This window comes from Austrofundulus limnaeus, unplaced genomic scaffold (assembly GCF_001266775.1).
Source record: "Austrofundulus limnaeus strain Quisiro unplaced genomic scaffold, Austrofundulus_limnaeus-1.0 Scaffold5, whole genome shotgun sequence".
Classification (NCBI taxonomy): domain Eukaryota; kingdom Metazoa; phylum Chordata; class Actinopteri; order Cyprinodontiformes; family Rivulidae; genus Austrofundulus; species Austrofundulus limnaeus.
Genome location: NW_013952407.1, coordinates 2822137 through 2837500, shown reverse-complemented (window position 1 = coordinate 2837500; position 15364 = coordinate 2822137). Strand labels below are relative to the sequence as shown.

The following is a 15364-nucleotide window of genomic DNA, read 5'->3' as shown; positions in this document are numbered from 1 at the left end:
TTTCTGAGCTGTAACATCAAAAGTAAAAACAACAATAAAATAAAATAATAAACTCTTGTGATCTGTGATCTTTCCACCAATGCAAACAACAAGCAACATTTTTGCAATGCTAAAGTTGGAATACTAAATAACTGATTGACAACTAACAAGTAGAACCAGTTATTATAAGAGCATTGGTGTATTTAAATGTGTATTAGTGAAATGAAAATTAAACTGAAAGATTAGCTCAACTGAATGAGATTAGCAAAGTAAAAATATGAATAAGCAATAAATGTATCACGTTCTCACCCTCAGAAAATCTGCATATTTAGAAAAGAAATTACCATATTTATTCATGTGTAATACGATCTCAAGTATAGTACGATCATTTTTTGAGTTTAAAAAGCATAAAAAAATCGAATCATCAATAACCTGTGTATAATACTTCACCCCCACTTTATGGATGATTTTTAGTATTATGAATAAATGCAGTACATGTTTTTTAACCAAAATTTTGAAAACCAAAATTAATATTGGTATACTTCAAAATAACTCAATAAAGTATTTGAAATCACCCAGTGTCTGAGTGAGTACATATTCAAATTTAACTTTTTCAAGTTGAATGAAGAACTGGCACATCAAATGACAAAAAAAAAAAAAAAAAAAAAAAAAAAAAAAAAAAAAAAAGTAAATGAACATTTTTTAAGTCCAACTGAATTGACAACACTTGATTTAGACAGCTCATGAATTGAGTATGAATTGCTCAGATGAGCTATGTTTTCAGCTTCGTTTGTCTTTCGGTCATTCACAAAAATAGAAGCTGAGGTGGAGATACGTCACTTCTTTTGTTTGTTTGTTTGTTTGTCTGTCTGTCAGTATAGCAGCACAAAGAAAACTAGGTCAGGTTTCATAAAACTTGCAAATCCAGATTTTAAAAAAAAAGAAGTAAAATACAGCTTTGTCCATGAGAGAACTGCCTTCCAACTGACCTTCAAATTAGTTAGATTACACAAAATCTACTGAGCTAACTAATTTTAAATTTAGTGTAAATAATACAAACCAATGACAGAAGGAATGTCTGAAAAGATCACTGGTTTTGGTGAAGCTTGTATCCCCAACCACTWTTTGAAATTCAGATCAACCAGCATAAGTCATTAATGAGTGACAATAAATTTTTCTGAAACTTTTCAAATCACAACCAATTGACTGAGACTAGTAGCTACATGACAGAGGTGATCAATGAAAGCCATTTTTTGTCAAGAATATATATCAAATTAATGAAACTGGCATTTCTTTTTGTTTTAAGTGTCCTCTTTCACAGGTAAATTGTTTAGCAAATACAGTGTTAGAACAAGACGCGTGCAGTTTTGTAAAGCTGCACCTGGTGTTGCGAGTTCAGCAGAGTTTGTTTTTGTTGTTGTTTTTCGTTAACRGTCCCTCTAGCGCCACGTTGGGAGCAGTGCAGCAGTGCACACGTGAGAGCCTGTGCACTGCCTGGCGGGGGGGCGTTGGACACTGACGGCCTATTCAAACCAGTAAAAAGTGGGGAAACGGCACTCTTTTTGGTCTGGCAATAGTAAAGTGAYCTTACCGGTGCTCACGCAGAAATAGAGGGCTTCAACCCGGTGAAAACCCAAGACTTGAAGAAGCACACCAAGTTTCTGACCATGATATTTGTGCATTACCCTAAAGTCAACTTCATTTAGAGAGAAGCCATGTGACAGGAGGGAGATGAATGACGTCGCCTCTGGTCTCACACCAAACAGGTTGGTGTTAAGTTACATATTTACACCAAATAAAGAGTAAAAACAAAGTGACAGCCAGAAGAAGAAAGTGGTTGTTACCTTTGGAGAACAAGCTTCTGGGAGAATTCAGGTCGCGGCCCCCGTTGAAAAGGGAAATAAAGTCAGAGGGCATCGCACTCCCTCCGGCTTTGGAAACCGGACACCTCCAGTCRCTCACACAGAGTCACAGCTGAGAAATATCTTCTGCTTGACGCAAGAAAATGTCAAACTTGTACTGAAATGAAGAGTTAGTGACCCGGGTTTTAGCGTGGGCTAACTGTCYCTGTCGCCAGTCCGAGTCCACCCTCGGACCGCCTACGACTCACGTTTGTTGTCAACGGCCGAGCAAAGCGGCTCACGCGGTGAGTCACGCCCACACCTGTGACGCAGCACGTACGATTTACGTTGAGAAACAAAAATAATCTTGTTTTCCCCTTTTTACTGAATCATCCTAGTTTGAGCAAATGATTAAATTAATATGAACCCCTGAGAAGATGTTTTTTTTAAAATATTTGAGTAAACTGGAAAAAATAATACAAACATGTAAAATTAAAAAAACAACACAGAAAAGTTAAATTACAAATCAAGCACTAAACAGACATTACACAAAACAACATAATGCGTAAGTAAATACACATGTGTAATTCACTAACATGAATACAACACAGCAATAATAATGCAACAATTTTAAATAAGTTTTATTCAGTACTTATCTAGTTTGTCAAGCATTGAGTCAATTAGTAACTCAAAATATAATGATGTATTTTAGCTACAACRTCTATGTACAGCAATGCACTTAGGTTACATACCATACATAATATTACATTTTGTAGATTGTAGCACTCGTTTAGCAAAACACATTTTGCGAGAACTATCCATTTATTTAACAAATATGCACTCTAAATGCAAGCAGCTTAAATGACGCAGGCGTTACACTTAGTTGATATTACCTGTTGCAGCTTAGCATGCAATAGTGACAGATCTGGAGTAGTATAGATAACCATTACTGATTAACTTGCAAGGACTAATGTTATGTAACAAAGCATACACTTCGCAACAAAATCAGGTAAGTTACAGCAGACTGGGGTTGTTATATTAAACTAGGATAAACACATACTTCACTCAAGTTCTTGAGAAGAAATGGTCAAGAGTTTGCTATTTGAAGCAGATGAACTGGGCCCTTCAGCTTGGCCGTAACCCACTTGCTTCTTAAATTTAAGTCCAAACAAACTGCAGAGTTTCATCAACATCAGGTCAACAATTTCCTCCTCTTCGGATGGCTGTAAGAACGAGTAGAATTAGCTTTAACTCAAAGATYATACAATGACCTTAATTTGATCTCACTTAATCTGTAACAAACTTTAAGCTTTTTACAGACATTGATTAACGTTGGCTGCTTTCAAAAGTGAATTTATTAAAATTATGACATTCCAGCCTCATTATGAATAAGTTACCTTGTGATGGATCTGCTCTTGAGTAAACGCCACAAGAATCACAGAGATAAAGAGGTTCAACACCACAAAGGTCATGAAAACAATGCAGGAGCCAATGAAGAAAGCCCCAAGCACCGGATTATAGTTTAGAACCTGACGGATCAGAAAGAAGAAATGCACTTAAGAAGGATTAGCTGCCAATATCTGCTGTGGGACAGTTTTAACAGTCTCATACTGACCTCTTCATAGTTAAAAATACCAAGCTGCAAGCTGACTATAGTTTGTGCAGCGTCAAGCAAAGTCCGGTAGGAGTACAACTTCCACCCATACATCAGGTTAGACTGAAAAAGAAAGGTTATCTCTGTGTTAATAATCACTTTTAATTGTGGTTTGTTGCGCAAAATGTAGATAAAACAGAAAAAATGCAGGGACTCTGGAAAAGTGTGAATGCTAAGCGTGAGAAACTTCTCACAGCAATGGAGTAGGCCAGGAACATGATGGTCATGACCACCAGGAAGCCTGAAATATCAGTCCAAGCGCGCTGCAGTGTGGCTGTAATCATGTTCAGCTTTGGGTTAAGTCTCAGCAGGTGCCACAGTTTGACTGTAGCCAGCAGAACTAGAAAGGCAATTAGATACCCAAGCACTGCGTCGGCCTGGGCCGTCTCATAAAAACTGGCAAATCTGGAGACAGATAGAAGATAAAAACCATTTGTTTTTGTTTAATATTCCTCTTTTGTTTTGTTTTATTTGCATAAAATGTATCTTGATGTGCAGATATTTAAAGTGAAATCCATCAATCATGTATTTTAGAAAACAAAAATTAGAACTAACTTTTTGATATATGAACCAAATTTTTTCATGTGCAGGGCAATGATAAGCAGGAAATTGACATAATAAATTCGAGAAAAGCACTTGGCTTTTTCTTGCTACTTACTGGTCTTTGTTATTCTGATAAAAGTTCATGTCCCTCTTCCCCAGTAAAGTCCTCTTGATGAAGACAGAGAGTGCRCTCCAGCTGAGAAGTATGATCCCCAACTCAATTAGGTTCCATTTACTTTTGAAATATGCCCACTTTTCTCTCCTCATTAGCTTTCCCTGTCAACACAAACAAAAGTTTGTGTCACGTGTTTAAACGAGCAACTAAATCATGTACGTTTCAAAGCAGTAAAGCTACTCACCTGAACAAACATGTAATAGATGACAAAGAGAAAGTAGACGATTTCAGAAGCCATGACAAAGATGTGGAGGCCACCGGTCGACTGGTAAAGACGCACGCTCTGAAGCTCACTGTGGAACTGGAAAGCTCCTGGTAGACAAACGTTATGGAGATTACACATCTYATTGTAAAGCTCTTTTTGATGCATGCTCTGTGCTTACCTGTGGCCATAGTCTCCAGCATGAGTGTGACAATGCAGAAGAGGTTAACATTTGCATTGTACACGGTGAACTCGACAAAGATTGCTCGTGTGTACGTGTCAAGCCAAGTACTGTCATAAAGATATCGAAGGATTCTATTGGCACATGGATGAAATTATTATTAGTAGGTGTCATGCTGTTYAAATGGATCAGTTTCAATAAGAAAATCATTTCTACCTAGTTGAGTTCTGYAAATCTGTGCCYAGATCCATCACAAACCCGCCTCCTCTGTAGAGCGCCATTCTGCCCCAGATGGGATAAGCCCTCAGTTTACTTTGAGACCTGTACACCCATGGACTGTGAGGATCCAGTGACGTATTATCGCCCACAGATTGGATCCAGCCTGGCCCATAGGAGCCCATGTCCTCCAAGTCCCACGAGTATGGAGCGTGACAGTCGGGCACAGACCGCTGCATGGAGCGAGGAATGCGGCAGGAGTTTTTCTGCACCCTCACCTGGCGAAGACGAGCGTTACCAACCAGCTTTGAGTTTCCATCGGTGATGAATCCTGTGAAAAAWAATCAGATTGAAAAAAAATGTGTAAAATAATGACTTCAAGATTAATGAATTCATTTCATATAGAGTTAGAAAAATCCAGAGCTAAGTTTAAGTTAAAATACCTTAACAGAAAATTACTTTGGTAAAAATGAATTTCATTGATAAGAACTGTATTTAAGTAAAAGCCAAATAACTGCTCACAATAATGGAGAAAATAAAAGTACTTTTACACAAACACTAGCAAAGTGTTGAATTTACTTAACCAAGTTACAGTGTGTCAATGGCTCCACTAAACTGAGTTGAGTAAGTTGAGCAATTTGCATTATTTTTCCAATTTCTCTGTAAATTGCTTTACATTTACTCAACTTGGTTTAGTAGAACCAGCTGACTTAAAATAACTTTATTTTTCAGAGTGCGTAAACAACTCCTTTCATGATGAGCCCTGGTCATATTTAAAATTGTAGCATGTAACAAGGTGTTAAATTTTAAATTAAAGAAGTAAAAATGTGATTTTTATGTTTTGAATGCAATGAAGTAAAAGTAAAAGTTCTGAGTGATAAAATACAGATCCTCAAAAAAAAAATTACTCAAGTATTGTAACAAAGTAAATGTACTTTGTTACTATATACCTCTGGACAAATCAAAGCCAGATCTAACAAAACAAAAACCATAAAAGCCAATAMAGTCAAAGGTCCAACAACATTTGAAGTTTTTTAAAAGAGGTTTAAAATAATGTGGCCTGTTATTGAGTCAAAGTTCAACTAACAGGACGAGCTTTCACTTTCTGCATTACTTTTCAAACTAACCAAAATTTAAAGTCAGAAAAAGCATATTTTGCTTTTTGTCTTTAGCAGACAAATATTTGCACATTTGTGAGGCAGTTTTTTTGACAATATTGTCACAGAATGATTACCTGGGTAATCCCCAAAAAGGTTGCTCAATAGAGTTGTGTTTGCCCAAGTGAACACGTCCTGAATACTTTTGGAGTTGGAGGCACCTTTGCTGAAACTTTGTTGAATGTGACGGGTCAGAAAATAAGCGTTGGGGTCCCGCTGACCGTATGCCACCAGAAGCAACACCCACATAAATCCCATGTAGGCTGTGTCACAAACAAATATTGTACATTAGCAACACAAAATGGCCCATATCCTGTGTTTACTGATATCTAACATGGTAACTTCACCAAGAATCTCTCTGATGAGGGCAAAGACTTTTTGCTCTTTAATCATGTTCCTTCTCATCTTCTCGATGTCAGTAGGAGGTGGTGGCTGATAGTAGCTACATGTGCTGTCTCTTCTTGCTGCTCGCACTACATCAGGATCATCTGAGAGACAAATTTTGGATCGATGTTTGTTGTATTTTTATTAAATACAAAATGCATGTAAAGATATATAAAAACAACAACACATACTTTTATTTCTGAGGTTCTCGTCTATCTGAGGCTCTCCAAACTCCTCCTGGTCAACTTTCTTCAGAACCAGAGCAAAGAAAGCAGCAAATCCAAGAACCTGTGAGAAAAGACTTTCAAACTTCAGTTCTTTATTATTACATCACATCATAGTAATTTGTGTAACATTTATTGCTGTTAAAATTCAAACATGGCTAAATTAGATGTTCTTGTTAAGCATTTTTGGTACCATAACTTTTACATTTTTATCATCAGTTTCGTGATGTCTTGTCACAAAGTTTACTAACAGGTATAGGACATGATCCTTTAAGTGAGCAGGATGGAACAAGACATACTGCTGCCTTTAAGCAGCAATAACTGTACTGAAAATATAGAATAGCCTTGTAAATTAATATTTTTAACAAGAATTATTTATTTATTTATTTATTTATTACCGTTATTTATCCAGGCAAGTCCCATTAAAATCTCAGATCTCTTTTTCAAGGGAGGCCTGGGCCTGAAGGTGGTCTATTGTGCATGTTTTTGGGTGTGGGGGAAACCAGAGTACCCGGAGAAAACCCACGCAAGCACAAGGAGAATATGCAAACTCCGCACAGAAAGAGCCCAGGTCCATATTTGAATGTAAGTGGCGTACATTCACAATTTACCAATTAACCTAATTTGCATGTTTTTGGTCTGTGGGAAGAAATCGGAGTGCCCAGAGGAAACCCACAATGCCCAGGGAAAACATGCAAATTAAACAGAAAGGTCGGGAGGTGACTCTAGACTTTCTTGCAGTGAGGCAACTGTAACAACTGTTCAATCTGCCATTTAGAAATAATTTTGTACATCTTTCATTTGGCCCTKCGTGTCATTTTGTACCTTCAGAGGTTGGGTAATAAAAAGACTCTCAAAGAAGGACACCAACATGGAGACAAGCCAGTTTATAGAGCGGTCCTTCCCATACGTCAGTCCATACATCATGGTGAAGTATCCTGACACACCACTAGTTGCAATCACCATTGTCCACCCAACAAACACAAACCACCATGGCAGTCCTCCTTGGCAACACTTCTTCTGAGCACCATCGTCGACCCTCTGTTCGGGACTGGGGCTGCGACTGAACTGATCTCCATCCAGGCTGGATGAGGACAGGTGGAACTCCAAATGTCTCTTCATTCCCTGAACCTGCTGCATAGCCCTGTTGTAGCTCTCAGTGTTTGGGAAACGAGAGGGTCCCAGCAGACCAAGCTCCTTCTCGACATGACGCAGTTGCTTGTATAGACACCGGCTGTTGTTGGTCTTCTTCTGAAATTCCTCAGGTGTCTTCTCCGGGTTTCCCCACACATTGTTTTCTGTTCATGTAAACAGATGTAGAGTGGATAACTCACGTTTTTATCTTCTTTACAAACACACAAAAAACTGAAACATAATTAGACAAAGTTTTGAAAAGAGTAGTTTACCATGAAGATTTACTGAGCCTAAACTGAGAATCATAGCACAATCCTTCTTGGAGTTGCTGTAGAAATCCCCGGCTGCTCGATTCTGCTGTCTAATGATGTCCTCCACCACAGACAGTAGAGTGTTGATGTCTGTCTGCTGACCAGGATGGAGCTCAAGATGCGGCAGCGCACTCTTTGTAGTTTTTGAGAGTGACTGAGCAATTCTCTTAATGTCCTAATGAGGAAACAAAAAGCTGTTGAGACATGAACAGACTTCACTGTGGGAAGTCTCAGGGTGTCTGTCGTGTCACCTTGATCACAGTGTCTGGAGTGATCTCCTTCACCTCCTTCTGAGGGGATGAAGTTTGTGAGGGGGAAACTCTAACAGTGGTCCCCTGTTTGGACCCGTCTGTTCTGGCAGTTTTCTCTCGAGGGCGAGTGTTTCTGAAGATGCTCACAATAAGGAGATTGATGGGAAACATGATGATCGAACTTTGAATTCCAACCATAACTTGCTGCCATGTGAACTCGATGTGACCTAGAAGGTAAAGTCTTTATAAATTTGATGAAAATATTATTTTTATTTATTTGAAAACCTCTCATTTGCTAACACAGATTACCAAGAAAACATTTTTTAAAATACACTAAACTAAATTAATCATTTGGTTTATGAAACTCAGAATAACTCACACTACCACCTACCTAGGTCCATAGTTTGTTCAGAGGGGTCTATGGGAATGCCCCAAAACATAATGCTTGTCAGCATGGTGCACAGCAGTAGGGAAAAACAGCAGGACACTCGCTGTACACGTGTGAAAGTGCTACAGGGAGGTCGACTGATGACGGAAAACCAGATGTGGCCATCTCGAAAATCCTTGGCTGTCTTCATGAAAAACAAGTTACTACAAATATATGGGAAACAAGGGTTTTACCAACTTGAATTTAAGACAAAATAAGAAATAGTCTGTATAGTGTAATACTCACCTAAATCTCTTCAAGTCAGTTTCTGTGGCTACAAAGAAGACCCTGTCAAGAGTGCACTCCGCCACATCCACAGCCAGCCAGGAGTTACACAAGAAATGCCATTTCTGACCAGTTTCCAGATCCTGGACCATTACTTTATTGACATACCTGTATACATTGGATGAATAGTACACATGATACWTTAGTAAAGTCAAACATAATCTCAGCATATTGTATTCTCACCATGCAGGGTGTTCTCCAGAGTTGTCATGCCACAGTCTTATGCTCTGCAGATCCCCAAGAGAAAAGTGAGTGGTCAGCAGAAACATGTCCACCCCGCCTCTCTCAAACACAGGCTTTTCAGGRTCTGTCAGGTGGTGAGGTTCACTTTCCCCCTCTGTTCCTGTCAGAGTTATGGTTACCTAATGTGGAGGTGGTCCGTCAGGATGGAAAGTGGGGGGTCAAAATGTGAAATACTTTAATACTTTGACAGACCTGAGAGGAAGTGGCTGCACCATGGCGGTGGCCTGTACTAATGGTCAGCATGTAACCATACTCTGCCAATGGGTGATTGTCCTCAAGAACTGTTATCTTGACCTGTAAGCCAATAGAAATATATTAAAGTGATTAAATGTTTAGATTTGATAATAACTAACAAAAAAAAGGTCATGTGGGTCAGTACAGGAAAATCTAAATAGTCAACTGAGAAGATCATCTATACTTAAAATGTAAATATAGTACAAAAGGACATAAAATCCCCTCCTAACTCTAAATCACAATATAATGCACTGTGAATGACTAAACCTTGGATAAATCCTGGATGTCTTTCCTGCGTGCCCACACAACCACCAGCAGATAAACAGCAAAAATTGCCCCCACAAAGCACACCACCACAGGATTGTTAGCAAACGTAGCAAAAAGTTCAGCAGTACGGGACACATCCACCAAGTTTGGCATGACAAAGAAGGAGCTGCCGAAAAAAGTTAGGTGGTTACAGAGGCACTGAGTGACCAAAGGTGAGGTGAGTGGTCCAACCTGTAGCAAAACAGAAAAATGGTTGATCAAATCTTACAATATAAAGCTGTAATAATCAATGTCAATGGTTTTTTTTTTTGGCTCACTCTGCAGCCATCTTCACTCCAAGATGATGTGGTTTCATTCCAATATTTGCACTGAGCAGCAATGGAAGTGACSGCAACAGTGGCATTGATGGATTTGATGCCCGGCTCTACAATTGGTTTTATCACAAGATAGTGCACTCCAACATCTCCTGTTCGATCTTTGGGACTCAGCACCCAGGTAAATTTCTCCTCTGTGGAGGAATGCCAGACACAATAAAATGCAAAACACACTAACAGGTCTGAATGAAGCAAATTGTAAYTTTGTGATACTGATGTCTTTTATTGCAGACAGATGCTCATCTCTACAGGGTTGAGATCTTTAGTTATTTGGCATGTTATACATGCATTATTTTTACTGTTGTTTATATTATATAGTATACTGCATGTGCTGTTGGAAAAGGAAAAAAATATAAAGCAGACTAACAGRTATATTTACTTTAAATTTTAGATAAAAAGAAAAAACTGTTAAAGGACTGCTTTTGTTTAACAAATGTCCTAAATTTCTTGAAATGCATTCATATACACTTAGCACAAAAATTAAGGAAACTTRTGTTTAATGGGTTATTTCTTTGTTGGAACAATGCTTTTTGGCAATCAATCTTTTTAATGGTTCCACTTTTGTAAGAAACGTGCATTTGAGGGATGAGCAGTAGAGCTGAGTGTCTGTTATGACCATGAAAAATTTACCAAATCGTCTCTGCCATTGCAAAAAGTCATGTTTTGTTGTTGCTAACACTTTGTTTTGCTCTTTTGGTGGCCCTGGGTGCTGCCAATCAGGTGACTGATTTATTTCCATTGTTACAACAAAAAAATAATCTACCACACACACATTCACTTACTGTTTTGTGCTAAGTATATGATTACGACAAACCCAAAACTTGTATTTTCAATATTTACCTTCATTTGTGTTCTCTAAAGGGATTTGAGTTTTGGCTACATTGCTCTCAGCATTGGGATAATTTTGATATCCCAGGAATACCAAAAAAGATATATCTTCAGATGGCTCCATTTTCAGCACCAGTGTCACCTCGGATGACGGTACGTCGATCATTAGCGTGCTGAAATTGGCAAGGTCAAGGACTGTACTGCTCTCTTGCTCAACATCAAGTCTTGGCAGAAGAATCTGAAAGGCCAGAAAAGATGTTGATCTGAAAAAAAAAGTAAAGTATCCAGAAGTGTCAAGAGAAACGTGAAATATTACTTCGATTTCTTCTGGTAAGTTCTCAACAGGTATGATGGTGCCGTTCATTCTAGTGAGCGAAAGAGATCCCACAGTTCCTGTGATGTTTTCCTCCTTCCATGAATATGGGTTCTTGTCTAAACTCATCATCTAGAAGACATGTACTGTATAATAATTATGTCGATTTTTCATTAATGTATATTTGACATGTGAATAAAACATACTTGTATCTTAAAACTAAAAGCATAATCTAAGAACACTGTCACCAAAAAAACCTTTTGTTTCTCGGGTTGTGTTTATGTTTTATATATATATATATATATATTTTTTTTTTTTTTTCAAAAAAGTGTTCATTACTCTGATATCCACTGGCTCCTCCAACGAGACAACATCAACCGGAAGTGAAGGGAATGAAAATTTGGAGGAACTTTTCTTCTGGACATTTATCTGTTGCATTCGCATGTCTTCAGATGTCATTCTGCAGGAGACAGAATCAGAGCAAATTCAGGAAATAAAGGCTGAACTTATTTTTAACTTTACATTCTAACAAGTGCCATTAAACCCATACCTGTTAACATACACACTGATCTGACCAGAATCAATGATGGCAGGTTGTCCATCCACCTTTTTATTATTTAGCAAAGCACTCTGAATGTTATTGATCCCAGTCAGGAGGAAATCTGAGACTTTTTTCTGAGGATAACACATCACAACATATTTGTTAGGTGCCACAGAGAACAGTGGAATTAGATGCCGTGATATACTGTATTTAAAGTTTTGTTTGTACATTTGATGAAACATTCAAAATATTACTGGCTGCTTCAACTATTGGCGTGGCTGCAWGCACGACTTCATCTTCATCTCCCCTGCTGAGCTGATGGACACTTATCGTCTTCAGGGAGGAGCTGAGGTTTACTAGTAAAGAGCCTGCTTCTTCCTGAGGAGAAAATAAAGAAAAACAAAACAAACGTTATTGATCTGTGTTTGACATACTAATGAGCAAATAACACCAGCAGAAAAGGGTATGCGTTCATATTGTGGTCTGTTTTTATTTATTTATTTAAATCTTTTGTTGCATCAGATTGTATTATAGTCAAAATCTTTCCAAAATGTGACACTCAGCCTAGTGGTGTATTCATTTAAAGGGGACCTATTATGCAAAATTCAGTTTGTTACAACTTTTAATGCAACATTTTGGGTCTGCTTCCAGAAACAGTCCAAGTGCCAAAAAGTGTCTGTGTTTTGACAATTTGTAAATGTTTTGTTAATGTCAGTAAATGATCTGTTTAAAAAACCTGCAGATTGTTACATCACAATCCAGGTAGCCTAGCAACACATAAGAAAGCCCAGCCCCTCACCTGGTAACCCAAGCGGAGACTCCATCACAGGAAGACCGCATTTGTTCTGTTGTTTTAACAACAGTCACAGAGAACAGAGATGTGTGGCTTAATTTTTAATTATTTTTTGGTAATGTCCCGGAGATATTTCTAAAGAAAGTTGTAGTCTGTGCAAAAAATTTCACGATGGACTCATTTGAAAACTTTTAACAGTAGGTCCATAGCAGGACGTGCCCAAAGACTTTCAACTGAAGGAAAACTTCTGTCAATACTGTTYGTCACAAATCTGCAGGCGATGGTGTTATGATTGGCTTGGTTGGTTTGAACCCCAGATGCAGGACTGAGTCAGGGTGGGGAAAAATAAGTTGAAAAAAGGTTTATTAAAGCAAAAACAAAAGTGCTGGCATTGCAATAAACAAGATACTTAGGCTTGGCTTGAAACAATGACATGAACAGGAAACAAACAGAGGAAACAGAACAGAATATAAAGGAGAACTAATGGGCAGAAACAAGAAACACCTGGGAGATAAACATGAGGAGCAGGTGTGAGTGGGCGGGGCTGGAGCTAAGGCAGGCAGGAAGAGGAAAACAGAGGGAGACAAGACAGAAAACCAAAATAAAACATAAACACAGATCATAACAGATGGTGATGTAAGTGATGTCTTGTGTTTTGTATTGCTKTTTGACATGAACATGATTTGTAATTTAGMACATAGTGATGTTAAATAACAGCGTGCGGCCATGATCGAGGRCTGAGGAAGCGAGTAGCAACGGATGCACGTCGACCTCCCCTGGGACCAAGGCGTCTGACTTCGGTTGGACGCTCTAGTCTGTCCCTCCTAAACCCTCGCCTGGATTGGCCACTCAGAACAGGCAGAACTGACCAGGTGAAATCTCGAAAATGATTTTGTGTATTACATCTAATGATCATGTTTTGTGTAGCCCATAGATGTATCCTTATTTGTTCAAAGAACCATGATAGGTTCTCTTTAAATCTGTTTTATCACTTGTAAAGTCCATAGACTTCACTTTTGTACTGTCGTTCTTTTCTTAAACTTTGTTCAGCTCACACACGATTCAGAAATCAATGAAAAGTTCTTGCTTTTGCCCTCAGGATGGATTTCTCCAAAATCCACTCAAGTTGATAAAAAGAGACTCTCAGAAAGTAAATTCCTCCGATTGATTTCAGTTGCTTGTTGCTTGTGAAAATGTAGGTAGCTGGTCTTATTGAGGTCATTTAAACGACTCAGAGGCAGGCATAGATGTTTGTAAGTGCTTCAATGGATTCATAGACCAATTTTTGATTCATAACTGTTAAAAATGTGAGTATATTTGATACTTTATGCCAAATTCTTGTTTGTAATCCTGTAACCTTTAGTAAAAGCATGGCTGTGTTACTGATTGTGTTTAAAACAAACTTTTTTTTTAATAGACATCATTATATCAACAGGAAACGTGTTGTTTTGATAGTACCTGAGCAGCAGGTGTGAGCTCATCTGAGATCTGTGTGAGTCCAGCCACAGCCTTGGCCGTCATTTGCACTTCCTGGGTTGTGTTGCTGGGGGAATCCGTTAAAACCCCTGTCATTTTCGTCAACATCTGCTCTCTAAGCTGWAACACAAAAACATCCTCATTCACATCCCAGTTCTCTGTGCTTCATCGGGCCAAGCTGAAGGCATCACAAACATTGCAAAAGTGTTCTATTCTTAGAGTGTTGATCGCTTACCTTTGACCGATCTTCCTTCTGATCTTGGCCAGCCTCCAAGTTTAACATGTCAGACACTGAAGTGAATATTTGTCCAAGCCTCTCACCAGAGAGCAGGCCTTGCTGCTCTAGCTGGTTTACAGTCTCCTCCACTGCAGACTGCAGAGTTTTCATGGAGGCGCTGGAGTTACTTTTTCGTACCTTGWCAAAGATAAACACGTTTTTCAGTATTTTTCATCAAGAAGAGTCGTTTCTGTCCTTTTTAGGACRCAACAATAGAACACAACAGACCTGRGTGTCAACAGTGGTTTTRATTGTTGCATTCTTATTTTTCATGGTCACCACCACAGACAAACTGTAATTGCTGGTCTCGTCTCCCAGAGGCAGGAAAACTGATTTYACCTCATTTGTGTCACTGCACCCAAGAGGTTTATCTTAAACACAAAACAATTCAATCGGGTTATTTCTGCTATTTTAACTAAAACTTTGCTTCTTAAATTGCCATCTACATTCTGCATGCAAATGAAATAATACTCATTTGTAACACACATTTGTTTGACATTTGTAATGACAGCAGTGAAACATAATGCCACCTGTGTTGGTTTTAAAACAGTAAAGACAGCCGGTAGAGCAGAAAGATGTTGCCATGCAGGTAATTTTGAAAGCATCAAACACAGTTCCTGAGGATGGAGAGATGCTGCACGATGGGACAGCTGGAGGGTCAACTGTGGCTGCGCTGTCAGGACCTGATGTTGGAATGCTGTATTTGATRAAACCAGGCACAGTCTTGCCTGTAAATACAGTTTTAATCAGTAAATCTTSGAAACAGGGAAAAAGGAATGGTCCACTGTAGKACTCAATAATAATGAATTAAACATTATGTCTGATGTAGGTTGAAAACGCACCATAAACAATCACGTTGATGTTACGTTGCGTGCCCCTTGAAATGCTCAGATGTCGGCTGTTAACTGTGTATTCAGTGCTGCCATGCTGCTGCTCGATAGGCGGCCTTCTTTCTGCTTTAGAGTAACATTCACTGAGGTCACCCTAAGRAAAAAAAATACTTAATATTTATTTGACTCAAAAAGAAATCTAGCACAGCTTTATATATATATAT

The 15364-nt window shown here is 38.6% G+C and overlaps 2 protein-coding genes across 5 annotated transcripts in view; both read right to left on the bottom strand.

Annotated features, from left to right (window-relative positions):
• The window catches only part of nfat5b (nuclear factor of activated T cells 5b), a 29878-nt gene extending 27789 nt beyond the window's left edge, over positions 1–2089 (bottom strand). For 2 of the 4 annotated variants that reach the window (XM_014027194.1, XM_014027202.1), the window contains exon 1: positions 1824–2089. In XM_014027194.1, coding sequence (XP_013882648.1) covers positions 1824–1896 — 73 coding nt within the window. In that variant the 5' untranslated portion in view covers positions 1897–2089. The remainder of the gene's footprint in view (positions 1–1823) is intronic. The other 2 variants (XM_014027211.1, XM_014027231.1) reach the window with 2 other exon arrangements.
• A 348-nt stretch (positions 2090–2437) lies between these two features.
• The window catches only part of LOC106531339 (polycystic kidney disease protein 1-like 2), a 20802-nt gene continuing 7875 nt past the window's right edge, over positions 2438–15364 (bottom strand). The window contains 29 exon segments of the mRNA XM_014027182.1: positions 2438–3043; positions 3218–3349; positions 3436–3537; positions 3669–3879; positions 4133–4293; positions 4377–4504; positions 4576–4709; positions 4792–5122; positions 6026–6211; positions 6296–6436; positions 6524–6620; positions 7382–7854; positions 7963–8176; positions 8253–8479; positions 8644–8843; positions 8926–9072; positions 9148–9326; positions 9400–9501; positions 9709–9939; positions 10026–10216; positions 10923–11148; positions 11227–11355; positions 11563–11683; positions 11774–11898; positions 11993–12142; positions 14016–14153; positions 14269–14681; positions 14841–15038; positions 15153–15294. Coding sequence (XP_013882636.1) covers positions 2882–3043; positions 3218–3349; positions 3436–3537; positions 3669–3879; positions 4133–4293; positions 4377–4504; positions 4576–4709; positions 4792–5122; positions 6026–6211; positions 6296–6436; positions 6524–6620; positions 7382–7854; positions 7963–8176; positions 8253–8479; positions 8644–8843; positions 8926–9072; positions 9148–9326; positions 9400–9501; positions 9709–9939; positions 10026–10216; positions 10923–11148; positions 11227–11355; positions 11563–11683; positions 11774–11898; positions 11993–12142; positions 14016–14153; positions 14269–14681; positions 14841–15038; positions 15153–15294 — 5391 coding nt within the window. The 3' untranslated portion in view covers positions 2438–2881.